A 24,539-nucleotide genomic window follows, 5' to 3' on the forward strand; every position below is an offset into this window, starting at 1 on the left:
TCGGAACCATCCCAAGGCATCATCCTGCTGCCCTGGCTTGGTCCAACAGCTAGGCTTCCAAGTGGAATCTGACCTGATTTTGTTTCGCACAGCCCAACTTTTACGTCTGCTCGCGATCTCCAACTGTGGTTCTTACAGGGGCTTAATCTTGGCGGGGGTTTCGCATCGCCCAACCTGGAGAATTCAACTAGCCCTTCACACGCACTAGGAGCTTGGGACTCGCAAGCTTTGTGAGCTTTCCACCAACGTTGCAATGCAGTGGACCATGCTTCCCGATCATCCCTGAACGCCACCACCCACGTTCGTCTCGTCCTCGGAAAGCCTGAGGGTAGCAGCAGACTGCAGTGGCTGTTGACGTGTGTCAGGTTCCGTTCGTGGGGGTGGATGTCTGTGGAGAAGAAAACATTCCCGTATGGCTTCATGCGATACCAGACTTCACTCTTCAGAAGCGCAAAGGAAGAAGAAAGCTGTGTGGCGGACCACGGATTTTAACAACTTTTGCTACCTGTTTGTCCATGTGTCCATCATGGCATGAACACCAAGAGCCTTGGCCAACCACCATTCTCTCACGGTGATCTCTTGGGGAGAATGATTATCGCCATCGACTTGCCATTGCAGAACCTCCTGCCTTGGAAGCCATTTGCAGAGCCACAGTCATCCGACGATGCTAAGTTTCATCTTTTCAGCTCAGTCATGAGGAGAACCAGGAGATATCGTGCCCGCGAACGGCAGCACATGATTCCGGACAAGAACTTCTGATCTTAAGGGGTCAACAAAGGCGAGGAAACCTACCCCCTGCGCTCCCAAGCATACCAAGCCTCCCGTGCATCCGGGCCAAGCCTCGCGGCCGCCTGTGCCCTGATGTTCTTCAACCTTACTTGCTCGTCAGGTTCAGCCCTGGCTATACTCCCCTGCGTGAGCCGCAAACCTAAAACAAAGCGTCCCTAGTTTTTCATCCCTTCTTGCGGATCCGTACCATCACTCTTCAGATGGCAGCGCGACATTTGATCCCATCTTGGGTGGTAAGACATACGCAGCTGACTTGTTAGTCCGACTTGTACCCAATCTCGACTTACACGCTCACCGCCGCCAGGTTGAGTCCAACATCACCATAGACACCATCGAGCACCGCGTCGTCTCTTACACATCCGCCTAGGGCCCTCGTCAAAGCACTCCACGAATGACGATACCTCGCGCGCCTCCTTCACACCAAGCTCCAACAGCCCCATGCCCAGAGCTGACCTAGATCGAGAAAGACGTGCCATCACAACAACCCGTGCATCCGAGATTCCGTGCACCGGATGCTGCGGACAGCGGGCCATGTTCATCAGCCAAGGCGACGATGAACCAGACCCCTCCTGATATAATGACTTTTCCCCCTTCTTTTCTTGGTCTGCAGTGATCAGCAGGACTGTCACCACCTCTTCCATTCACCCGCGCGCCCTTCTTCATTCGTTTCGTGGTAGCCATCTCGTGATTTCATCACTTGGTTACAATTTGTTTACTTCGATTCATTCCATCCAGAGACCGGTATCTCGACTCCGTTCAGACCTCATACGTTCCTTTATTCCTTCTTGTGTCTTTCTTTCTTTGCTCAATAACGACAATCATCTCAAGTCCTATTCAAACAGTCCTTACTACTCGACGAAGATACGATGCTCACACGATACGGAGTCATCTCATGGCTCGCCCTGTCGACTCTGGCAGCCGCCAACCCTCCAGCAGCGCCTCCAGCCCAGCAGCAATGCGAGCCGCCCAAGACCGAGACGATTGTACACACCGTCCACGAGACCGTTCATGTTCCTACAACAATCCACAAGACGGTACACGTCACGCTGCCGGGAGAAGTGAAAACAGTCCACGTTCCCGTCCCGACGACGATACACCAAATCGAGACGGTCCACGAAAAGATACCCGTACACGTCACGGTTCATGTTCCGACAACAATTAAAGAGACCGTACACGTCACTCAGCCCCCACAGGTGGTGAAGGAGACAATACATATCACAGAAACGAAGAAGGAGGTCCAGACTCTTCCTCCTCAAGTGGTCAAGGAGACCATCCACATCACTCAGCCTCCTCAGACTGTGAAGGAGACGATCCACGTGACCCTTCCCCCTCAGACAATTCATGTCACTCAGCCTCCTCAGGTGATTAAAGAGACTATCCACGTCACTCAACCTCCTCAAGTCATCAAGGAGACGATCCACGTCACCCAGCCTCCCCAGGTTATCAAAGAGACGATACACGTTACTCTACCTCCTCTGCCTCCTCAGACGATCCACGTCACTCAGCCTCCGCAGGTGGTGAAAGAGACAGTCCACGTCACCCTTCCTCCGCAAACAATTCATGTCACTCAGCCGCCGCAAGTCATAAAGGAGACGGTTCACATCACTCAACCTCCTCAAATCATCAAGGAGACTTTGCCACCTCAGATTGTCAAGGAAACCGTTCACGTCACCCTGCCTCCTGTTCGGGAGACGGTCCATGTCACCTTGCCTCCTCAAGTAGTCAAGGAGACTATCCATATCACGCAACCACCTCAGGTCATCAAGGAGACGGTTCACGTGACGCAGCCTCCCCAGATAATCAAGGAGACTCTGCCACCTCTGCCGCCTCAAATCGTCAAAGAAACCGTACATGTCACTTTGCCTCCAGTCAAAGAGACAGTACACGTTACCTTGCCTCCTCAGATAATCCACCAAACCTTGCCGCCTCAGGTCGTCAAGGAGACGGTACATGTCACCCTTCCTCCGCAGGTGGTCAAGGAAACAGTTCATGTCACTTTGCCTCCCCACGTTATCAAGGAAACAATCCACGTTACGCAGCCTCCTCACATCATCAAGGAGACGATCCATGTTCCTCAGCCTGCGCAGACGGTACACATAACGCAACCTCCCCAAGTCATCCATCAAACGGTCCATGTCACCCAGACGGTCAGCCACTGCGCAACAACAGTTGCAGCCCCCGTCTTGGGCCACCAACCCTCCCCACCTCCAGCAGTGCATCCCTCGGCGGCACCAGTAGCACCACCGGCTCATGAAGCTCCCCCGCCGGCCCACAACATGGCTCCCCCGGTCCACACACCTTCACCGGTCGCGCACCCTGCCCCGGTAGCCCCGCCGGTTCACCAAGCGCCGCCAGCCGAGGCAATGCCCGTTCATACACCTCCTGCTGAGGCTATGCCGGTACACACACCTGCCGCTGTCCCTCCCGTCCACGAAGCCCCGGCAGTTGCTCCTCCAGCCCACGCGGCGCCTCCCACTGAGGCTACGCCCCCTGCTCATCAGATCCCTCCTATTGGGTTCACACCAATCAACCCTCCAGCAGAGGTGCCAGCGGCACACCCTATGAAGATGAGGTTTATGGCTCGGAGATAATCAAGGTCATTGGGTCATCAGATGGAGGGAGACTGACTTTGGAAGCGGGGGCAAAGACCCTGGACAACAAAGATTCTAGAATAATGTGCGCGTATAACTTTCTTACAGGTAATCTAAATACTAGATGGTAGCTGTGATGCTGGCGAAGTTTGATACCCGGTCAGCCGGCCTTGAATAGATCACTTAATCACTGTCAAGTCCAAAAACCCTGCACTTGAATTTGGAAATCGTGAGCCAGTCTCTATTCTCTGTCTAAAAAGTTGCATGGGTATCTTTGTCCTTTCCCTTCCTTCCAAAATCAAAAAAGTTTCCACCTTCACGTTCCTTGCCCTTCTTCTCCTTCTCGCTGGCGCGGCAAATCTCGTCGAACCTCTGTAGCGTCTGATGGATATCAACCTCCATGTTACGTGCAAGATATTCGCCCTCGACTCGTCTGGCAGCAGCAATACTCTGTCGGGTCTTGGACTTGACTGCTGTCCGGATACTCTGGTAAATTCCCTGGCCGGGGTAGGCGACAATCCCGAGAGTGGCTGTTTTCACCAGAGGTTAGCACTTTGAGTCGATAAGCAAGAAGGAATACCTTCTGATACATACCTGATGCTGTCTTTGTCGCCATGTTCATGACACCCTTCCCGACACCCAATGCTGCGCCTGCGGCACCTCCATCTCGACCGCCTTTGTACGGCTGGTAAAACAAGTCGGCAAAGCCTCCTCCGATTCCGGTCACGAAATTCTTCCCACCGACCAAGGCGCCAGACTTCCAATCGGTAATGGGAGCGCGGGCCTCGACCTTCTCGCCGTAGAGCTTAGGTGCCTCGCGGAGACCTTCCGTGACAGCCAGCGGCACATCGAGGTAGAACTTGCCGTAAGACTTGAAGAATGTGCCAACACCGGAAGCCGACGCCTTGAAGACCGCACCTGTTGTGCTCCCACAGCCGCGACCTGCGCTTCGGGGCCGATCGAGAGCGTCGGATTGCGGGGGCGCAAGACTCGGCGACCGGGGCGGTGTCTGCACGTCTAGACTAGACATACTTCTGGCGCTTCTCCTCTCAATGTCCTCCATCTCTGCGGCCTTGAGCTTGGATCGTTGGTTGTAGACTTGGACGGGCTTGACAACGATGTCGGTAGCGCCCTTGACCATTCCGTATCCGACCCCCATCAAGGAGGAAACGGTGCCCGTGACGGGATCCCATCGACGGTTCTCGATGATGTATGTTTTCGTCTCGTGTCTAGAAGTTGGGGTGCCATTAGTATGTAATAAGCGAGGAGGAATAATAGTTAATGACGTTGATACTCACAGTGACATGTTATTCTGGCCAATCTTGAGGTGATCAAGAAGAATCCCCGCAGCTTGTTTCGATAGTCTGACTTGCTTCTTTCCTCTCTTAAAATCCCAAACTGCCGGTTGGTTGGGGAAAACATCGCACCGAAGCAGTTCAAGGGGCAGGTTTGCGTGGAATGACTTTGCTGCCGTGGCCACACCATTCTCAGTCTTCATCTTGGCCGAAAGTTCGCCAGCTGCGGTCGCGGCTTCTGGTGTTAGGCAAAATCGAATCGCGTCGGCCAAGTTCTGGGCGTTTAGCTGCTTGTGTGGAATAGGCTTTGGCCCGGCGCCTGCAATGGCAACCATGTCTCCCCAGAAGGGTTGACTGAAAGTTGTTAGTTTCGACCTGGACCGAGCCTCTTTACCAATCTCAAGTACTCACTCGCCGAAGAAGGGGACGATTGTGGTTGGTCTTCCGTTCAAGAGACCACAAGCGGTGGTTCCAGCGCCGCCGTGGTGGAACACTGCCGCAACATTGGCAAACAGCCACTCGTGTGGGCAGTCTCCCAGAAACAGGATGTCATCCGCATCGATGCCTCCCAGATTACTCCAGCCCTTCGATATGATTGCCCGAGCTCCCGTTGCGCGGACAGCTTCGACGAGGATCTTTGTCATTTCGTCGGGGTTGTCAATGACGATACTGCCGAAGCCAATGTAGATGGGAGTCGGCCCATTCTTCAGGAAGTTTGCGAGCTCGGTGGGAGGCTCGTACTGGGGGGGTTCACGGAAAAAGAAGCCGCAAACATCTATGTGGGAGATCAGTACCATTTCCACAAATAATCTTGCCCAATGCACGAATCTTACCGATATAGGCAGGCCAGTCGATGGGTTTGGGTACAAGTGATGGGGACCAGCAATATGTAAATGGAATTTTCTGCGACTCTGCGAGAACCGGGCCTTCGGAAAATGGCACTTCTTCGAGATCGATCGTCCTTCTCCAATCGTTGATGACATCTCCGAGGCTGTAATAACCATCAGCACGAGAGACAAAAGACAGCTGGACAATTGCTTACCCTTGCCATGTCAGCCACTCAACGATACTGTAGGACACAAAGTTTGCCGTCATCTGGTCAACAACTCCCTTTTCTCCAAACTTGAGATTGGCCAAGGGATGCGGAAATGCTCTCGTGCTACTCCAAGGCATAGTAAACATGAGATGTAGCGGAACCCCAAGGGCTTGGGCGCAGTGGACGTGTGCGAAACTCGGCGGATTGGCAATGATTGCATCCGCCACGAAAGGTGCCCCAGTCTGTGTATCAGGCTCGATACAAGACCTCCAGCACCCTTCCAGCATTTCCTTTACCATCTTCCGCTTCTTCTGAATATCGCCACCCTTCAAACTCTTCAAGCTCGGGATCAAGCCTGGGTTCTTGACCATGTAGGCCATCAGTTCGGAAGGGTCACCGCCGATGGGGTAAAATTCGAGGCCGGATTTGCGAACAAAATCATCAAAGACGTCGTGTGTTGCAAGGCGTACTCTGTGGCCGTACGTCTGGAGCTCGTTTCCGAGCGCGATGAAGGGCTGGACATCGCCGCGACTTCCTACGACTTGTATGACGATGTTGAGTTTAACGGGAAACGTTTTCTTCTCGGCGAAGCGCTCTGCTGCTTCAAAGTACTCTGGCGGGGGGCCCTCGGCTGCGGCTGCTTGTGCGAGTTGGGCTGGGTCTTTAAAGTCGGGAACAAAGCGGGCGAGGGTCGTCGCCAGCCGCGAGTCGAGGTTCACGTTGATTCTACCGTCCGCTGTAGTGGTTCTTTTGGTTAGGATGTACTCAAAGACTTTATCAGATGGGTCGGCTAGGGTTCCTACTTCCGACGCTTTCGCTATGTTGCTGGAGTCCCTCGTTGATCGCCGTCTCGTAGGATGGGAGGTAGTCTTGAGGAACGGGATCATCCTCTATCATCCTGATGGTGTTTCGCTTCGACATCTTGTACTCTCGAAGTAGGCTGAGGGGTGGGTATCTGGTTGATGAGGAGGGAGTAACCGCCGTTTAGTAGACGTTGTCGGCGGGGAAGAATTGGAAATGGGTATCGAAAAGGAAGATGTTGAAGGACCGCCGAATCAATCAAGAGCAGAAAATGGCAAGAGCACGGTATGTTTTCAAGACGATCAAAGGAAAACTCAATTCCTAAACGTGAAATCACTAACCAGGGAGGGGTCTTGAGGAATTCAGCCAGGCAGTCATACCAATTTATCAAATATTCAGCTACCGCCTACTACTTACATCATACGCCGCCAGATCACCCCTCCGTAGTCTGTAGCCTTAGTCGCATATCTCGTACCTGACTCGGGTTGCCTGTAAGGCAAAGCCGAACGGGAGTGCTAAAAGGGACCAGGATTCGTAGGGCCGGTAGTTTGAGCCGCGCCACAACGCGCCGAACTGCGAATCCACGTAAAGAGACCGTGTCTGTAAAGACTTTAAAGCTCTTTGAGCCTATGCAGTTGCGAGGACCCGCGGACTCGGCAAGTTCCCGTCGGATCAGGGCCATAAAAATCTCATGGGTGTGGGCTTGTTGTCGCGATACGCGATGGGGGCGCCGGTCGATGCTTAATGATCAGTCAACGTAAGTGGGCACAACCTTAAACGTGTCATTGGTTCACTCTCGACCCGCGGCTTGTCGCATTGTCTCGCATTCATGCTGACGAATACGCGTATACGACCAACATAAAATCCGCGGATAGATCGTTGCTTGTGAGCCGCTAGAACCGTCGCTAGTCTGGAATTCTAAACTTGGACCGCTCCCCACTGCCGCAAAGACTCTGCACATTTCGCCGGATTAGGCACCGTCTTCCGGGCTTTATGGCTTCATCCTCTAGCCAATGGCTAGATTTGGATCATACGCGTACGGAGAATGCCGCATAGTGCTTGATCAACGTGGCTCAGCCCTACTAATACTCCGCGTACAATCTGAAAATCTGCAAATGTCATCCCTCAGAGGCTCAGTCTGCCTAGCGCCAGGGGGGGCTTCTTCGTGTTGAGGCTGTTTTGCATCACAGCAACACTCGTATGCAAACACAAAGGGGTAAAGGGGAAGAATTCAAAGATGAACGTAAACACTTACTTATATCGAGGTCTTTGGACCGATTATGGATGATGATAGAACACAATCAACAAGCTTCTACATCGCCCGCCCACAGCCTTTACATGAACGGAACACAGTCTCTATCGCCTTGGGATTGAAGCTTATACATTCCAGCTAAACTTTTCGGCCCGCCCAAACTCAATTTGAAGCCAAAATAGTACCTAATTGCGCCAAGGAGGGACTCAGGACTTCACAATGGCGGACAACAGCACCACGACAGAAGGTGCCTCCACTGGCTTCGTTTTCTACCACTATGAGCCGTCTATGGTAGCGGCAACCGTCTTCATTATCGTGTTTGGGGTTTCTTGTATGCTACACATCTGGCAGTTATGTCGACGCAAGACTTGGTACTTTATTCCCTTTGTGATTGGGTGCATATGTAAGTTATCACAGTCCAAACATAACCCCATCCTCAAGTATGACTCGGCTAACATTTTCCTAGTTGAAGCAGTTGGATACGCTGGCCGAGCCATGTCTGCGGGCGAAGCACCCGATTACACCAAGAACCCCTACATCATCCAGTCGATCCTTCTCCTCCTCGGTCCCGCTTTATTCGCCGCGTCGATCTACATGGTTCTCGGTCGCTTGATCAACCTTCTCGATGCCGGGGGATACTCTTTGATCAGACCCAACTGGTTGACCAAGGTCTTCGTGCTGGGAGATGTGCTTTCATTCTTCGCACAGTCTGGAGGTGGTGGCATGTTGGCGACTGCCAAAAACAGCGATAACGTGAAGCTCGGTGAAAACATCATCGTCGGCGGTCTCTGCATTCAGATCCTGTTCTTTGGATTCTTCATCATCGTCACTCTTGTCTTCCACCTCCGCCTCTCGCGCAACCCCACACCAAAGTCCCTTACAGTTCAAACCCCATGGAAGGGTCTCCTCTACGTTCTTTACGGCACCAGTCTACTCATCATGGTTCGATCGCTTTTTCGAGTTGCCGAATACGTGGGAGGCAAGGACAGCGAGCTACAGGCCAAGGAGATGTACATCTACATCTTTGATGCGACACTGATGGGCATCACAGCCATGGCCTTCAACTGGTTTCACCCAAGTCGTGTCATCAACAACCAGGCTACCGGCTTAAAGCAAGTCTCTAGCTCAGAGGTCCTCAATGAGGGATACCTGATGGAAAGCGGACAATACCCGAAGCCGCAACAACAACAATACCAAGACCCGCGGTACGAGCCTTACCAAGGAGCCGCCGGTAACCAGGGGTTTCGTAGGTGAAGGAAATCAACAAGATGGCGTCGAAGAAACTCGAGAGGCGATGGTAGAGCTTCCAGTAGCACCAGCGGGAATAAGAAAGCCGAGCGAAGAGAATTGGAGAGATTGGGCTTATGATCCGGTCACTTGACTGGGGTCTTTTTTCTTTGTTTTTAGTCTGCCCTTCTGGGTTTTTTTTCCCTTTGTTATTTGGCGACGAAGCCTGGGTAGACTCATGAAACATGTAGGATTACATCGTATTTGGTTTGCGGTTTGGAATTTTGTACAAAAGGTATACGTTACTGCCTTGGAGTAAATGGATAGGGATAGAAACCAAAATTGATCTCAAACTATGTACCAGTAACTCATTGAGACAGTTCCAGACGTATAGAAAGTCCTTTTTTTTTTTTGCGATATGCAGTCAGTCGAGGAGAATCCAGGCCACATGTATTGCTTCAAGTTCCAAAGTCTTCAATTACCATGTTGCGCATTGCGCATATGCTACCTTACACTGCTAAACAAATTATTGACTATCATGAAGTCCCGTCATCACTAAAGCTTCCTCAGCAAGACCTTCCTGTTGGGGTCCGGTTGAGTCTAGAAACATGTTAGCAGGCTGACCCTCCCACGATGGGTCCTAATCCACTTACTATCGCGCCGAATTCCAAGTTCTTGTATCGCTCCTTGCTATCCCCTACGTTTTTAATGTCGTAGTTAGCCAGCGTCGTCGCCATGATCATCTTGATCTCGTTTACAGCGAAGAAGCGGCCTGGGCATGCATGACGACCGTATCCAAAGGTCAAACTGGTCTGCCCCACGCTAACGAACTGGGCGTTTGCCACAACCTCGGCCTGTTTTGAGCCGGTCTCCTGTTCCGTCTTGGCTTGTCGAAGCTTGTAAAATCTTAAGGCGTCGAACTTCTCGGAGTCCGGGAAGATCTCGTCATCGTTGTTGATTCCAATCACGGGCAACTCGATTACGGATCCGCCGGGAATGACCTGGCCGTTCGATAGAGTAAACGTCTTCAGGACCTTGCGCTGGAATGATGCTGTACAGATGGTTAGTTTTTGAACTAGTTAACCAGTTAAGACTGAAAACTTACTGGGACCAAGTGCGTAGTATCTCATCGTCTCCTTGAGGAAGCTGTCCAGCTTCTTCATGTTCTGCATAGCGCCGCTGGTGAAGACACCGTTGCTCTCGGCCAGGGCTTGCTGGATATCGTCCCGGAGCATGGGGATCAGCTCAGGCATAGCCGCCAGGGTGTAGAGACTTGATTCACCTAGTCAGCGTCATCCATATTACCTTGGCTATCGTCAGTGTCAGGATACTTACGCATTGGTCGAGGTGACAGTTGTAGTGTGAATAGCAGCGAAGCTGATACCCAGCTGGTACCTAGCAAGCTCTCTATCATTCTTCTCACCAAACTTCTTCTGCGACTCCATGATCCATTGCAGCATATCGTCCGGCTTTTGGTAGTCGGGGCTTTTCTCGGCCTCCTTCCTTGCGGTCACCACAGGTCTCAGGAACTTGTCCGCCTCCTCGATTCGGTGGTGAACCTGCTTGACTTCCGGTGTTCTTGCTGCCAAGAAGGGGCGTAGCCAAGGAGCGATATCGGCAACCTTTCTAACGGCCTTCATCAGATCGAGGGTGTAGTTTATCGCGGCGTCTAAGTATTCTTCGTTTCGGCAGAGCTCGGGTCCAATGAAGACGCGTCCGGAGGCCATGGCGATGACTCGCATCATCTTATCCATGATCTTGACCTCGCTCCAGTCGCATGATTGGGGCAGCTCTGTTCGCAGAGCTTCGACGACCTCGTCGGCGATGATCGGGTTGAGTCGAACTGTATAGGTATTAAAATTGTTAGAGGAACTTAGAAGACCGTGTCACAGAGATATGACGCACCCAGAGCTGGTGTCAAAGCAGTCTTGACGGTATGGGGCAACAACGCGATATCGGTGTCTATACCTGTGTACTTCGCGTGCATTGACTAGAGATCCATCAGCGCTGCCTCTTTGTTGTAGGTTCTTATTAGCCTGACCTCTTCGATGGCCCGGTTGAAGCTGAGGACGTCGTCGGGAAGCCTCTTCAGCTCGTTCATAAACTTCGGGGCGACGACAATATTTGGCGATTCTGCGGGTTACTTAGTACAGGTGATCTTTGCTATCGAGGGGCTGAAGCTTACTCCTTGCGGTGGTGATCCGGAAAGCTCTCTCTTTGAACTATACGCATTTCCGGTTAACTCATAATGAACACCATTGGGACTTGCTGTTGTCTGCCGTACCTTCCTGTATCCTTTTAGGTAGAGGTTCCTGGCCTCACCATTCATAAATTGCTTTCGCCGGGCTTCGGATCCTCCAAACTCTGTTCCTACCATCGGAATATCTGCCCATGGATCACTCTTCCAGACTGTTTGAAGCAAGTATGCCACAGCGCATGCAAAGAGGGCGGTGGCGGCGACAGGCCATCGCTGGGCTACTTCGATAAAGAGGGCGCCGTCTACCGCAGCACCGGCCGTGGCGTTCATGTTGGGAAGCATCGACATCGACATCTTGGGTGGTTGACGGGTTGCGATGATGGTGTGCTCGGACAAGAGAATTAGACTCAAAAAAGAGATGGGACATAAGGATGTAATATAATCTCGCAGTACCCTCCATCAAGTCCCCTTGGCTGCAAGCTTGACAGCAACCACCGAGTACGTCCTGGGGACCCCGCCACGAGCCGTGACGAATGCCACCACCACAGCCGACGGGAGACGAACTACGAGCATAAACTAGTAAGTAGCCGGCGTGAAACTTGCCCGCGGATTGCGAAACCGGGTGGAACCGCTCAACTACCGGCCGGGGGAAAGAGAGAAAGATGGTGGGCTGTGAGCATGGCTCACATCTTGTCTTCTCCCCAACCAACACCCCCCTGCGCCGATCAACGGGACGAAGAACAATTAGATGTGATGGGTATGAATTAGCGCTGCCGCGGGACAAAGGGGCCAGAGGCAACAAAAACGCGGGGTGAGGGGCGAAGATAGTGTGAGGGCATTGGCCAAGCGGGCTGACGAAAAAGACCGAACCAAGGTTCATCGAGTGAGGTTCCCGTGTAAACGAGAGCAAACGACGTTTCCGGTTTCGTATTCGCGAGTCTGATCGTCATGAGAATACCAAGCGATCTGTGCGACGTGGTACGACGCGACGTCGCTTGTTAGCCTGGTCGCATCGATGCGTTTCTAGAGGTTTAGGGAGGGCTCCTCGAGTTACACTTCGTCAACTCGTTCTATCGGGCAGAAGAGGACCATCTCGTCTCGGGTGCATATGTCAAAAAGCAAGTCTTTCCTTGCTGCCATTATACTCATTGCACAGGAAGCGCCTGAAATATTCTCGGTTTCTCCTTCACTGGCGAATAGAGGCCGCCCTTAACTGTCATGCGGTCCAAGTGCGGACAATCTGTAATGTTTCGAAACCTTCTATTTGTGGCATCTTGACTCTCACCCGCGGCCCAAGCGGCACATCATTGGATGAAAGAATGAACATGAAAACGTGATGGAAGAAAAAGAAGAAACAATAGCACGTAGTAGGTACGGCCAAGACCGGATAGTTGGTGTGTTCGGCCCTTTCAGTCGGAACATCAACATGTCGGATGACTTGCCTCGCCGAACTCCCTAATTTACGCGTAAGAATGTGGTGGCATCTCCCACCGGAAGTGCTAAGCCGAGAGTTCAAGAGCCATAAACTTTAAGAAAGCCAGTAATCTCCCCATCAAACAGCGGTTTGCCGGTTGAAGGATCTTCACTGTTGGCGCCCAATAATCTGGCCTCCCAAAAAGTTCCTTGATCAGAAGTTGTCTCCTTCTTGAAACCCCACGTCGTATAGCCCTCAGATCCCAGGAAGACTCCGTCGATCTGCGTGCCGTTGAGCGTGTAATGCGAATACGGCTTGACCTCGGTGCCGTTGACAAAGTACATGAGTAGAGCGTCGTACGGAATCTCTGCGACCGCGAGGTTCTCCCAGGTATAGCCCGAGACGCCAGTGGGCACACGGCCCTGAATGCCTTGGCCGTCGACACACTGCAGCGGGATCTGCGCAACAGCGGCTTTGTCAAGTGCGGCCATCTGAGATGGATATAGTTAGTGATGTGACTTGACTTTGGACATGGCCAATCGGGTGATGGTGCCCGGATGTGAACTCACGTATCCCCATCGGATGCCAGTCGAGCCGCGAGAGTAAATGGCGGTCAACCCGTGATTGTCGAGGACACCGCCGTCGGTATCCTTTACTTGCATGGACCACGGCCCCGCTTGGCCGGCAGAAGCGTCGTAGCCCGGGTACGCGGAGCAGCCACCGGTAAGCTCCTTGACCGTGACGTTCCCGGCGGCTGAGACGAATGGTGACATGGCGATGCCAACGGCAGCAGCCGCGATAAACTTAGCGAGGGACGACATCTTGAAGCGACTGAATCTTGAAAGCGATTGAACGTGATAGATCGACACAAGGAGTTTGATACGCGACAAGTGAGGCTCTATTTGCTCAACCACTGTATCGACAGATTGCCAAGATTTTATAACAACTGCCCCTGAAAGGATTCTAGGCATCAAACGGCCTCATTCCGAACGCCATTCTCGTGAGATGGTCCATTCCCGCAAGCGAAGGAACTTGGGTGGTCCAAAGCCGGAGCTAAACATGCAACGGCGCGTTCCTGCCTAAATCAACAGCCTATAAAACCACGGGAGCATCGGGAGGGAACAGGATTCTAGGCTGAGAGAGAGGGGGGGTTGAGGCCGCTAAGGCGAAATTGAAGCTTTGCCCCCGCAAGCGGATGACGCTAATTGCCGTTACCCGCCTGTGCGATCTTGATCTTGAATCATCGCAGGCAAGACATTATGGCATCGAAAAGAGACAATGACGACAGGGTCCGCAATGCTGAGCGATGTGACCATGCTGCCTGACTGTGCCTGGAACAAGATGTAAAACAAGCAGGATAGCAACTCGAGCCAGTTGTCCTGGGACAATTGGTCTCTACGATTAGGTATCGGTATTCGGACCTTTGGGGTTCAAACAAATGGAAAAGGAAAATGTCAGCCCCTTAATTAGCACTGTTGATCTGATCAGCCACCTTTCCCTTCTCGCATAAGCCACACTAAAGACCGACAGCCACTTCGCCCCTGTCGTCATTCTGCATGCTGTCGATCAGGAACCTCATGATCCCGCAGGTGCTTGACTCAGGTGGGTATGCTAGGAGGAAAGACCCCTAAAATGGGGATGGAAACAGAGATCCCAGGTACACCATCACCGAAGACTCATAAACGAGCTTACCGAGCATCAGGAGGTATGTATGATTGCATGCGAGAAATACGAGCGTCAGCTTGAGACTTTCAGACGGCGAATGGACTGCCATATTTGGGGGTCTCTTAGTAAACTTAGGTGACGCTCAGAGTGTCTGGCCCTATCGGATGATCCCCATGCGCATTTACGTCGCAGTTTACGAGGCAAACCATACAACATGGGCGTGATCAGGTGTAAATCGATATAATTCGAGCAAAGCCATCACGTGGCCATCTATCCTCCTTGGGCCACCTCTGACGTCGATCATGATGTTGAGGGCAAGTACATGTAAGTTTCGCTAGGGAGCCTGACTTTAGCGGCGCGCAAACGCGTCTGTCCACGTAACACCGCCAGGCAATTGATCAGGTTAGTCAGCGAAACAAATTGTCATCATCACTGCATGAGGGCACGAACGCTAACGAATTCGAAAGCGAGTTGAGTTCTTCATTCCACCTTCTTGATCGCAAGACCTGATGGTCTAAAGTTGCAAGGTGAAGCAAGACGTTGCAATACGTGTGGGCTTTGGCCGAGAACCCGTCGGCAGCTATAATATCGATGGAGAGTACTTATTTATTTATTTCATGTTACTACCTTTTCTATGTCCATATCACAAAAACAATGATATTAATGCGGTCAATATTAAACCCAAGGTCGCATTCCGTCCTCCAACAATGCTCAATAGGTTCATCGCTCAATGAGTTATGAACCGGAAAATCATCCTGTTGTAGATAAACAAGCTTGACGAGCGACCAGCGCACTTCAGGTTCGCGCAACAGCGCCGATTTAGTACACCAAACTTGGAGGAAAGAATGGACTAAATTCGGTTTGACCGCAACGCAGATCGATGTTCTCACCGACCACTGTTGTCCGTTCTTCTGCGATAATTCTGAATCTAGAGCACCGCGAATCCATGTCCGAAAGTAACAATGTTGGCTCGAAGATTGATCAGAATGTCAAATTTATGAACTCAGGTTTGTCAGTTCTGCACATCGTCGGCGTTTTCCTAAACTTCACCTTGCGGCCAATACTATGCCGACGAAACTTGAATCTCCTTATCTGTTACTCGCGTCTCTCTTTTGAACGAAGGGGAAGCGACCGACTGTGACAATCACCTTTAAGTACCTTGTCACCCAAGACATTGAATCGTGACTATCACCTCGACAGCAATTCCTCCCGATGTTGGTGTCCTAGAGGGATTAGCAACAGAGTTGAGCGCCAAACCCGTGTCATTGGGAATTTCTTTTGGGAAAATTGACATACTAGGAGGAAACTTTAGCAGTGACCTGTGGAAAACTAACAAGTCTGAATTCAGCTCATTGGGTAAATGTATCAGTTGTATTCTCGGCTCCATGTACTCAACTGACATGCCTTAGCCTGTTAGACTTGTTGCTATCATAGCCTACTATATCAAGGTTCCTATCAGGCTATCATCTGGATGATAGCTGGAGCTTGAGATCATACTCTTCCTGGTTTATGAGTCACCTTTCAAGCACGCATTGAATGAGGATCCATTTACTCTATGGGGAAATCGTCACATGTTGCTGTATTGGAAGTCTGTTGTTCACAATTTCGAAGCTCTTGGTTCCATCAAATACAAGCTTAGTCGCTTCTCTGCCCAAATTATGCACCTCGACATCTCATTCAGGCGACGATTTTGCTTTTGACTGAAGATAGAAGTTTCCTTCAACCGGAGTTATGTGGTAATAGCCTTATCTAATTCGGTGGCGGCGGGGATTGCCTGATTAAGAAGTTGGGGTGCAGAAGTTGTTGCATGGCGCTTATCATCACGATGCAACCCCGCACCTCCATCTTCCCCGGTCCTTCTTCTACAGTCCATCACTCCGAGACAAATACAATTCATGCAATCCTTGTTTTTCGATACAAAGTGACACATTCTGACACTTTCAAGTTCCTCCTGATAAGCCATCAGTGAATTTGGCCCATCACCCCTGTAACGACATACTCTGACGTCTGATCCTCTCGATGTCCTTTAAGTCGGAAGCCATCGTCGCCAGAGGCCCCTTCTCTGAAGGAAAATGGGCCATCGAACCAGTCACTCTTCGGGATCTTCGCTCAGACGAGGTTCTTGTTGAAGTTGTCGCCTCTGGTATCTGTCACACAGACTTACACTGCGGTAACACGCCCGATGATCAGGGAGTTCCTGGAGTCTACTACCCTCGAGTCTTAGGACATGAAGGCAAGTGATCTTATTCTTTGAGCCAACCAGAAAGCCGTAGTGCTTCAGTTCGCTAACTTGTATCAAAGGTTCTGGATACGTGGTTAAGGTCGGAGATGGCGTGACAAAGGTGAAGCCCGGTGACGCCGTTTTCCTCTCCTTTTCATACTGCGGAGAGTGTCACGTCTGCAAGACGGGACCGCCATCTCACTGCACAAAATTCTTCGAGATCAACTTCATGGGAGAACCAGTCTTCTCGGACGGAATAGGCGGGCGCTTTTTCGGCCAGTCCAGCTTAGCCCACCACACCGTCGTCAGCGACAAGTCCGTTGTTAATGCTGCCGGCCTCGGACTGTCTCGGGATGACCTGAGAATACTGGCACCGCTTGGATGTGGTCTCCAGACCGGCAGCGGGACCGTCATCAACGTCGCCAAGGCCGGTCCGAAGGACTGCATCGCCATCGCGGGTATGGGAGGTGTGGGCTTGGCGGCGGTCATTGCAGCAAAGAATCAAGGGTGCAAGGCCATCATCGGAATAGACCGAGTCGAGTCTCGCCTCGAGCTAGCTAAGACACTGGGAGCTACGCACGTCATCAACACGACTGGACTCGAGATGGAGCAGGTGACGGAGAAGATCAAGGAAGCGGCTGAGGGGCTTGGAGCAACCATATGCATCGACACCAGCGCATTTCCGCCACTGCTCGAAGCTCAAGTTCAAGGAACGCGGTACATGGGGAAGATTATTCAGGTTGGCACTGGCATGCCAGAGGCACATCTGTCGCTTCACATGCAGAGTTTCATGGTCAGCGGAAAGCAGTATTTTGGAGCGGTTCAGGGGCACGTCAACACTGCCGAGTACGTCCCTCAGATGGTTCAGTGGTGGAGAGACGGGAAGTTTCCTATTGAGAAACTGATCAAAGTCTTTGAACATGGCGATTTTGCTTCAGCTGTAGAAGCGATGAAGCGCGGCGACGTTGTCAAGCCAATTATTGCCTGGTCATGAACCATGGCTCGTGGGCTTTATGGGGCTCATCTTATGAACATCGCCATAGTAACTCAAAACAGAGACAATCTAACGCCGGGATCCTCAACTCTACTTTATTACACAACTGCGCACAAAGCTTGATCATCTCAGCTCATGTCGAGCAGATCTTAGAGCCTCATCGCAATGCCGACATTTGATCTGAGCCTCCATTCTTCCCGTTCCCTTCAGCAATAAACATGTGCGCACCCAACAAAGCCAAGCCAAGCCGGGGTTCTTTCGGCTCATTTCCCGACTTATCAGTTCGCGTTTAAGCTAGAGGACCCCGAACAAACCGGGACTTTGTGATTGGTCAACAAGTTACGAGCAGTCAACTGACCATTCACGCGAGACTCTGATAAGAAAACGCGCGAATAATGTTGCATTCATTGTAATGCGAGAACCCCGCAATCCGGGGGGCATGGTGGAGACGGTGATTTTCCCAACTCACCGTTGCATTTATCCCCCAGGCCAGGGCCAATCTTCCCGAGCGGCTCAAGGCTTGAGCAGCCCATCTCTAAACTCCTTGAACTCCTTTTCTTTTACTCATATGGGCGCCAAAGAATCGCACCACTTTCTCGCCCGGTCAGCCAATCCTAAACCAAAAAGCCGCACCCAAGAGAGACAGAGAGGGGAGAAAAACAATGGAGAATCTCCTCGGCCCAGACCTGGCCTCCAAAATCGGTCCCTGGATCCTCCCTAAGCCGCTCGAGGCACCGCCGTCGCCCGAGTCCGTCTGCAATAGCGACCGGGCCTCGCCGACGGAGGAGACCAAACGGCGCAGGGCGGGTGGACCGAAGGCGCGTACCGGCTGTGCCACCTGCAAGACTCGCCATGTAAAATGCGACGAGCGCAAGCCCACATGTTTCCGTTGTGAGAAGGTCGGAGTCGTCTGCGAGGGCTACGTGGACCGCATCGACCGCCGGAGGAAACGGACAAACCAGAATGTGGTCCGCCGGAACACGCCGCAGCTCATCGCCCCTCGGTCCGCTTCAGCCGAGGCCGCCGACGTTTGCAGCGGCAACGGCAGCAGCAAATCCGAGATGATCTTGTCGCCTCAGATTCCTAGATCTCTCTCGAGCCTACCCAAGATCTACCACAAGGACGGCGTTTACTACGATTATTTTCGACATCAGGTTTCCACCAACCTGGCAGGTTACTACACTAGTCCCAACTGGTCATATCTAGTCGTCGGTGAAGGTCTGCAAGATGACTGTATTCACCACTCGATCCTAGCTGTCGGTGCGCTTATTCGCTCCACTCCACAGGATGCGAGACCAAGCACGCCTAGAAGGAAAGCGTTACCACCTGCCTCGGATGGCTACGCTGTAACCGAACATCGTGAGGTCGCGTTGCGACATCATCTCAAAGCAGTCAAGTCTCTAAGAGAACGAATGGAGTTAATCACGGCTTCATCACCAACCACAGTAGTTGTCACGACTCTACTACTGGTCGTGTACGAGCTGCTCCAGGGTGAACCAAGGACGGCAGAAATGCTCCTCAACTCATGCCTAGGAGCACTGAGGGACTCGATCACAATGTTCGAAAGCGATCCCGATAGTGAGGAGAAGTATCGTGACTCCGAATTCAACGACATGGAACATGTGCTCCCGTGCATAGCAGCCATGAGCCAGCTCTCACAATCCCTTCAGCCTCGCCGCCATCATGCGCACCCTTTCAAGATTGATCCTGGCTCTGACGTCCATAATCCTCATCACGAACCAATCTCAAAATTCTTCATTTCGTGGGGCAGGTTCTTCACCTTCGCCGTCAGCTTCATCAGCAACTCTACCGATGTCACTGCAGAGGGGATTTCCATGGACATGCTCCGTCACCTCACCATCCACCAGCAAAATTTTCTTTCACAACTACAACAATGGAGATCAGTCATTCAATACTATGCCGAGAGTCCGAGAGTAGATATCGCGACCAAGAAGGGCCTGAGAATCGCTCAAATTCACTGGCTCCTTCTCCACATCACACTCACTTGCTGCTTAGACCCAACCGAAGTGGCCTACGATGCATTCGAAAACGAATTCAGAGATCTGACGATGCTTTGCGTTGTGTTATATCGTGACTGCGTGTCACAGCCCCGCCCAACGTCTGTCTTGCTGGGGCAGGGCCTCATTTTACCGCTGTGCACTGTTGTGCGCGCCTGCAGGAATCACGACATCCGCATGACGGCATTGCAGGCACTGCATGAGATACCCCCGTCAATGGTTGCTTGGGATGTGGTGTCAAACATGGACGGGATCCTGGGAGCCTTGCTGCTTGAGGAGACTGGCCGTGACGCGAAAGGATTCGTTCCCCCGGAATCGAGATGGTTTTGGTTAAAGGATGTGACTGTGCCAGAAACGCAGAGGATCCATAAGGTCTACCAGAGGCTAATACCGGGGCAAGATGGCAAGCCTGTTCTGACGAAGTTGCGACCGACATCTAATGTACGATCAAAGATCTGTAAGGCGAGCGGATGTGAGAAAGACCATTTGCTGGGACCAGTAGTCGTAGAAGACTCATGAAATAGGACAGCGTCCGGGTTTTTAGGATCACCTTGCGAGAAAAGAAAGACGTGTCCAACAGTCAACCGTAAATTTCACGCTGAACAAAAGAAAAGTGATATCCGTGACAATAGCACCTCGGCCTGTATAAGTAGAAAGTATTTGAGAATCGTAAATACCAGCCAGTCACAACCAATAGGCTCGGTTCCTCCAGAGTTGAAGTCGGACGCTCTCATTTGATAGGCTAGCCTCGTATATATTAGCCAATCGGGCGAGACCCAGGAAGGTTGACAAGCCAAATGTGGCAAGTGGTTCTACAGACGTCCCAGCACCTCCACTCCACTTAGTCTGGTCCAACCCTCTGAGATTCGTAAGAATTACCCAATGAGACGATCAAGACCTTAGATACACCATGAAGGTTGTTCCAACTTATTCTATTGTGTTACACAATAGGGGTCAGAAAGCCATACATTTAAGACAGGATACCGTCCGCGGAGGCACCCCTCGACAGCCTCGCCCTTCTCCAACCCTCCTGGATTCATAGGCTGCAAAATATTGCCCCCTTTGATCAATTTTCGCAATCGCATAACTTTCGTCATGAGTGCCCCAGTAATCGCTCAACCAGTTGTGGTATCGCTGGCTGACTTGCAAAATGGTATGTCAAGATGTCTCTCCCTTTGGTCCGTTCTTCATGGCTGACATTAGATACAGGAAACGTGCCTTTTGAGAAACTTGTCGAGGCCTTCGGGCCGGATTCTCTAGGGATTCTGGTGGTCAAGAATGTTCCGCCAGAGTTTCCCGAGCTGAGACGTCAAGCACTTTCATATGCCTCGTATCTTGGAAACTTGCCGAAAGCTGAGCTTGGTGATTAGTTAACCCTTCCGTTGAGTTGAAAGATACGGTTATTAACACTGGCATCCAGACAAGGTCGAGAACCCCGCCGCCAAGTATTTGACAGGCTGGTCGCTGGGAAAGGAACAACTCAAAGACGGTCAAGTAGACACATTCAAAGGCTCTTTTTACGCCAACTGCGCCTTCTACACCGATCCAACATTAGACGCCGCGAAGCCAACGCCTGACTTCTCAGCTGAGAATTTCCCAGAGTATCTGTCACCAAATATCTGGCCCGAAGAAAAGGTTCTCCCAGGCTTCAAACGTAGCTTGGAAGACCTGTGCAGGCTATTGATTGACACAGCTGTCCTTGTTGCACGTGCGTGCGATCAATATGCGGAGCGGGAAATCGATGGGTACACGAAGGGCTACGTCGAGCACGTTGTCAGCACGAGCAACACCACTAAGGCCAGATTGCTGCACTATTACCCGCAATCACAGGAGGGCTCGAGTGAAAATGAGGACGACTGGTGCGGCGTGCACCTTGATCACTCGGTTCTGACAGCCTTGACATCCGCAATGTTCGTCGATGAGCACAAGACGCCATCGGATTCGGTTTCACACGCGAAGGATGCCACAGGGCTCTCTGCACTCGAGGAAATGGCAGGAAGCCCTGATCCCCTGGCTGGACTTTACATCAAGTCTCGGACAGGAGATACTGTGCAGGTGAAGATTCCCAGGGATTGCATTGCTTTCCAGACGGGCGAGGCACTCGAACGGATCACAAAGGGCAAGTTCAAGGCTGTGCCGCACTTTGTGAGAGGCGTTAGGCCTTCTATGAGCAATGGCCGGGTTGCGAGGAACACTCTGGCGGTGTTTACTCAGCCGAATCTTGGCGAGGAGGTTGACTCAGAGCAGCATATCACTTTTGGAGAATTTGCCAGGGGCGTTGTGAGCAAGAATACCGTTGAGGCTTGAGATTGGAAGAAGTTCCGATAAAGAGTATACTTTGAGAGTAATAAATAGTAATGCGATACCTCGGCTACCTACTGTTGGCATCTCTTGGGTCAAAACTCGCGCTTCAGGCAATGATATCTTTGCCATGTCAAGACGTCACAACTCATAATGCGCATCATATTGGAAGCCAGTACATCTGCTCAGTGTGAAGGCGGCTTAATATCGGAAACCTGGTTAACCAACTTAGTAGAGTCAAGCTTCGTACGCTCTTCTGACTCCAGACTTTGCTCTTCCACAACAGCCTCGATGACTTGAAGCTCCGTCTTGGCTCGCCGCTTTTCGACCAGGATAAGAACGGTAACCCAAATTGCCATGGTCGTTCCTACAGCAATCATGGCAATCATTCCTTTCTATCGTACTGTCAGCAGGATCCTGAGGGCCAAGTCCCGGGTCTTGACAAAAGAAGGCTCTTTCTACACACCTTGAACTTTGGAGCGTCATCGGCTCTGTAGAAAATGAGTGGCCACCAAGCTTGGAAGCAGTTGCCAGCTGCGTTCATGCATGCAATAACGCACGATCGTAGTCTCGGTGACTCATTCCGCATCGAGTCATTGGCCCACGCAAAGAAAGTGGCTTGAATGCAGTAGATCGAGCCAGCCCAGTAGTAGGCCCCAAACTTGGCTGCCGTCGACGTTGGCGCGAGAATGATTGCGGCATTTGCAATAGCCGTGAAGGAGACGTAGTATCCCGACAGCCACCGCCTACCCCAAATATCTGTTGAGGTGGCCCACAACAGCGTGCTCGTCACGCCCATGGCCTGTACGCCGGTGGGATAGTTGTTGCGTTGGTAAAGATTGTACTTCTCTGTTGGATGAGCTTGCATATAGAGGTTGAGAAGTGACTGGTTGGACTGCGATTCGGAGCAGTTGCCTAGAATCCACAGGAAACAGAAGGCATAGAAGTACCATGAGTGAACTACCCTAGAGAGGAAAGACTTGGAGAGGATACTCTCCGTTTTGTCAACCTCGTGGATCGGCACCCGTTCTCTTGCAAGAGCGATTTCTTCTTGGCTAAGGTAGAATGCCGTGGTCGTATGAGGTGTATCGGGGAAGAAGAAGTATCCGTATACAGCGACGGGCAGCGTGATGATGCCAGAAATCTGGGCGCAGTCAGCAAGTTTCGGTAGACAGACATAGGCATTATTCTTAAACTCACAATGAATAGCCATTTCCAACCTGGCAGACCATGCAGGCCGTTCATAGACGAATGGATGCCACTTTGGAGGAAGCCACCAAACATGCCACCAGCTAGACCACTGGCGGTGAAGAGTCCTGTGCGCTGGCCAAGCTCCTTCTTGGTATACCATGATCCCAGAATGTACTGGGTTCCGGCGAATATGCATGATTCAAAGTATCCTTGGAAGAATCGGATAGCCATGAGGTGCTGCGGAGTCTTCGCCACCGCGTTTAGCATAGTAATTCCTGCCCAGGTTGTGATCATAAAGGGGAAGAAGTTTCGAGGCTTAAAATAAGTCAAGAGCAAATTGTTCGGGACAATGCCTCTATGAAGTGGCAAAGAGAGGTCAGTATTTGGGTTCCCAGGGGCATGGTGCCTCATGCAGGGCTCCGAGAACTCACATGAGATACGCCGTCGCATAAAGAGTCGTTACGACAGTCAGTTGAGCACCTTTGAAGCCCAAGTCCTCTCGCATTCCAGAAACATATGCTTGGGTTATGCTGGCTCTGTCGAGATAATTCCTGATGCGAGTCATATTCGTCGGCACCTCTGTTATCAACATTGAATGTTGTCGAGTCATTCACTCACATGAAATATGCTGTTCAACATTAGAAACGGCAATTATACCACGGAGTTTGACGGGCATGAACATACCTAAACAGCAGAAAGTAAGAATGAAGAAGTCCAACTTGAGAACAAGTTTCCTCTCCAATGGAGTTGAAGCACCCTTGAAGTGCTCTCTCAATGATGAGAAGCACCCCATTGTAGTTATCGAAGTAATACCTTGCTTCCGCTGGCAATGCGAGAAGTGAAACAAAGAACTACTAGGCGCTGGGCAAGAGCTGGAATCTATGCGCTTTGGACAGCTGATGGGCGCCTATGAAGGAAAGGTTGGAGAGCTCTTCTTATGTCTAACTGCCTTTGGTGCACTGTCTTCTAGACGAAGTCGCCGTTATTGGCTTATCTGCTACTCCAAGACGCCTCCTCCCTGAACATGGGAAAGCATGCTTGGCTCGGGGATAAGGGGATGGGGCCCCGCCCTCCTAAGAAGCTTCCGTTATCAAGGCTCAGCAGCAAAACTTGGGGGTCTTGAGAGATACTACTTGCCAAATACCAATTACCCAGAGTGAGTAAGGCAAGGAGGCTTGGAAGTCTTGAAGTATCTCGTCCATAGATAAAGAAGTAGGCCGGCCACACTTTTATCTTGAACATGCGCTAATGCCAAGCTGTCCGACTGTTGTTGCTGACTTTACGATAAACGGGCCATTTCAGTCTTTTCAGTGCCATCGTTACCTGTATGTACGAGGCTGGAAGCTAAGACCGTGTGTTGAGATGGGTGAGTGGATCACCCTCTCGGAGGAGCTCCTCCCGTCGATCTCGACACAATATCGACGCAAGGTGATATCAACATATCTTACAACGCGCTGTGTGTTCCAGGTAGGTAGCCCACAAACACTCCGGGTTATCATTGACTCCAGTCGGTTATCAGGCCGACAATGAATGAGAGTGTGGTCGAT

General features: G+C 51.5%; 9 protein-coding genes across 9 annotated transcripts; 5 read left to right on the forward strand and 4 right to left on the reverse strand.

The window, feature by feature from the left end:
* Positions 1–1,655: 1,655 nt before the first annotated feature.
* On the forward strand, positions 1,656–3,380 carry HER10_EVM0012974 (uncharacterized protein; the record flags this gene model as incomplete). Its single annotated transcript, XM_035482348.1, has 1 exon — positions 1,656–3,380. One exon carries the CDS (start codon positions 1,656–1,658, stop codon positions 3,378–3,380), a length of 1,725 nt encoding a protein of 574 aa, XP_035335505.1.
* Positions 3,381–3,632: 252 nt separating this feature from the next.
* Positions 3,633–6,632, reverse strand: HER10_EVM0011941 (uncharacterized protein; the record flags this gene model as incomplete). Its single annotated transcript, XM_035481349.1, has 7 exons — positions 3,633–3,910; positions 3,975–4,609; positions 4,679–5,029; positions 5,087–5,450; positions 5,509–5,666; positions 5,718–6,447; positions 6,515–6,632. The coding sequence occupies 7 exons, from the start codon at positions 6,630–6,632 to the stop codon at positions 3,633–3,635; spliced, it is 2,634 nt and encodes an 877-aa protein (XP_035335413.1).
* A 1,351-nt stretch (positions 6,633–7,983) lies between these two features.
* Positions 7,984–9,018, forward strand: HER10_EVM0004070 (uncharacterized protein; the record flags this gene model as incomplete). Its single annotated transcript, XM_035473727.1, has 3 exons — positions 7,984–8,167; positions 8,231–8,471; positions 8,511–9,018. The coding sequence occupies 3 exons, from the start codon at positions 7,984–7,986 to the stop codon at positions 9,016–9,018; spliced, it is 933 nt and encodes a 310-aa protein (XP_035334849.1).
* Positions 9,019–9,546: 528 nt separating this feature from the next.
* On the reverse strand, positions 9,547–11,790 carry HER10_EVM0011153 (cytochrome P450; the record flags this gene model as incomplete). Its single annotated transcript, XM_035480591.1, has 8 exons — positions 11,276–11,790; positions 11,177–11,213; positions 11,033–11,124; positions 10,897–10,981; positions 10,327–10,834; positions 10,097–10,263; positions 9,645–10,042; positions 9,547–9,591 (listed from the first exon to the last, which is right to left on the reverse strand). Exons 1-8 carry the CDS (start codon positions 11,540–11,542, stop codon positions 9,547–9,549), a joined length of 1,599 nt encoding a protein of 532 aa, XP_035335350.1. The 5' UTR covers positions 11,543–11,790.
* Positions 11,791–12,406: 616 nt separating this feature from the next.
* HER10_EVM0007919 (uncharacterized protein) lies at positions 12,407–13,695 on the reverse strand. Its single transcript, XM_035477459.1, has 2 exons — positions 13,172–13,695; positions 12,407–13,093 (listed from the first exon to the last, which is right to left on the reverse strand). The coding sequence occupies exons 1-2, from the start codon at positions 13,571–13,573 to the stop codon at positions 12,701–12,703; spliced, it is 795 nt and encodes a 264-aa protein (XP_035335123.1). The 5' UTR covers positions 13,574–13,695; the 3' UTR covers positions 12,407–12,700.
* A 2,591-nt stretch (positions 13,696–16,286) lies between these two features.
* On the forward strand, positions 16,287–17,482 carry HER10_EVM0005081 (zinc-binding dehydrogenase; the record flags this gene model as incomplete). The annotated part of the gene is made up of 2 exons (XM_035474706.1): positions 16,287–16,500; positions 16,569–17,482. 2 exons carry the CDS (start codon positions 16,287–16,289, stop codon positions 17,480–17,482), a joined length of 1,128 nt encoding a protein of 375 aa, XP_035334920.1.
* A 542-nt stretch (positions 17,483–18,024) lies between these two features.
* On the forward strand, positions 18,025–20,019 carry HER10_EVM0006756 (uncharacterized protein; the record flags this gene model as incomplete). Its single annotated transcript, XM_035476333.1, has 1 exon — positions 18,025–20,019. Exon 1 carries the CDS (start codon positions 18,145–18,147, stop codon positions 20,017–20,019), a length of 1,875 nt encoding a protein of 624 aa, XP_035335035.1. The 5' UTR covers positions 18,025–18,144.
* Positions 20,020–20,538: 519 nt separating this feature from the next.
* HER10_EVM0011890 (uncharacterized protein) lies at positions 20,539–21,807 on the forward strand (the record flags this gene model as incomplete). Its single annotated transcript, XM_035481303.1, has 3 exons — positions 20,539–20,653; positions 20,710–20,862; positions 20,921–21,807. Exons 1-3 carry the CDS (start codon positions 20,596–20,598, stop codon positions 21,805–21,807), a joined length of 1,098 nt encoding a protein of 365 aa, XP_035335410.1. The 5' UTR covers positions 20,539–20,595.
* A 179-nt stretch (positions 21,808–21,986) lies between these two features.
* HER10_EVM0009740 (uncharacterized protein) lies at positions 21,987–23,785 on the reverse strand (the record flags this gene model as incomplete). Its single annotated transcript, XM_035479216.1, has 6 exons — positions 21,987–22,196; positions 22,268–22,945; positions 23,002–23,166; positions 23,248–23,347; positions 23,424–23,543; positions 23,667–23,785. The coding sequence occupies 6 exons, from the start codon at positions 23,783–23,785 to the stop codon at positions 21,987–21,989; spliced, it is 1,392 nt and encodes a 463-aa protein (XP_035335257.1).
* Positions 23,786–24,539: the final 754 nt, after the last annotated feature.

The sequence above is a fragment of the Colletotrichum scovillei genome (assembly GCF_011075155.1).
Source record: "Colletotrichum scovillei strain TJNH1 chromosome Unknown Contig00004, whole genome shotgun sequence".
Classification (NCBI taxonomy): Eukaryota; Fungi; Ascomycota; class Sordariomycetes; order Glomerellales; family Glomerellaceae; genus Colletotrichum; species Colletotrichum scovillei.

Coding starts and splice junctions, on each gene's coding strand:
- HER10_EVM0007919 (XM_035477459.1), bottom strand. CDS start 13,573: ATGCCTAGAATCCTTTCAGGGGCAGTTGTTATAAAATCTTGGCAATCT. Junction 13,094..13,171: donor CTGGCATCCGATGGGGATAC/GTGAGTTCACAT, acceptor TATCCATCTCAG/ATGGCCGCACTTGACAAAGC.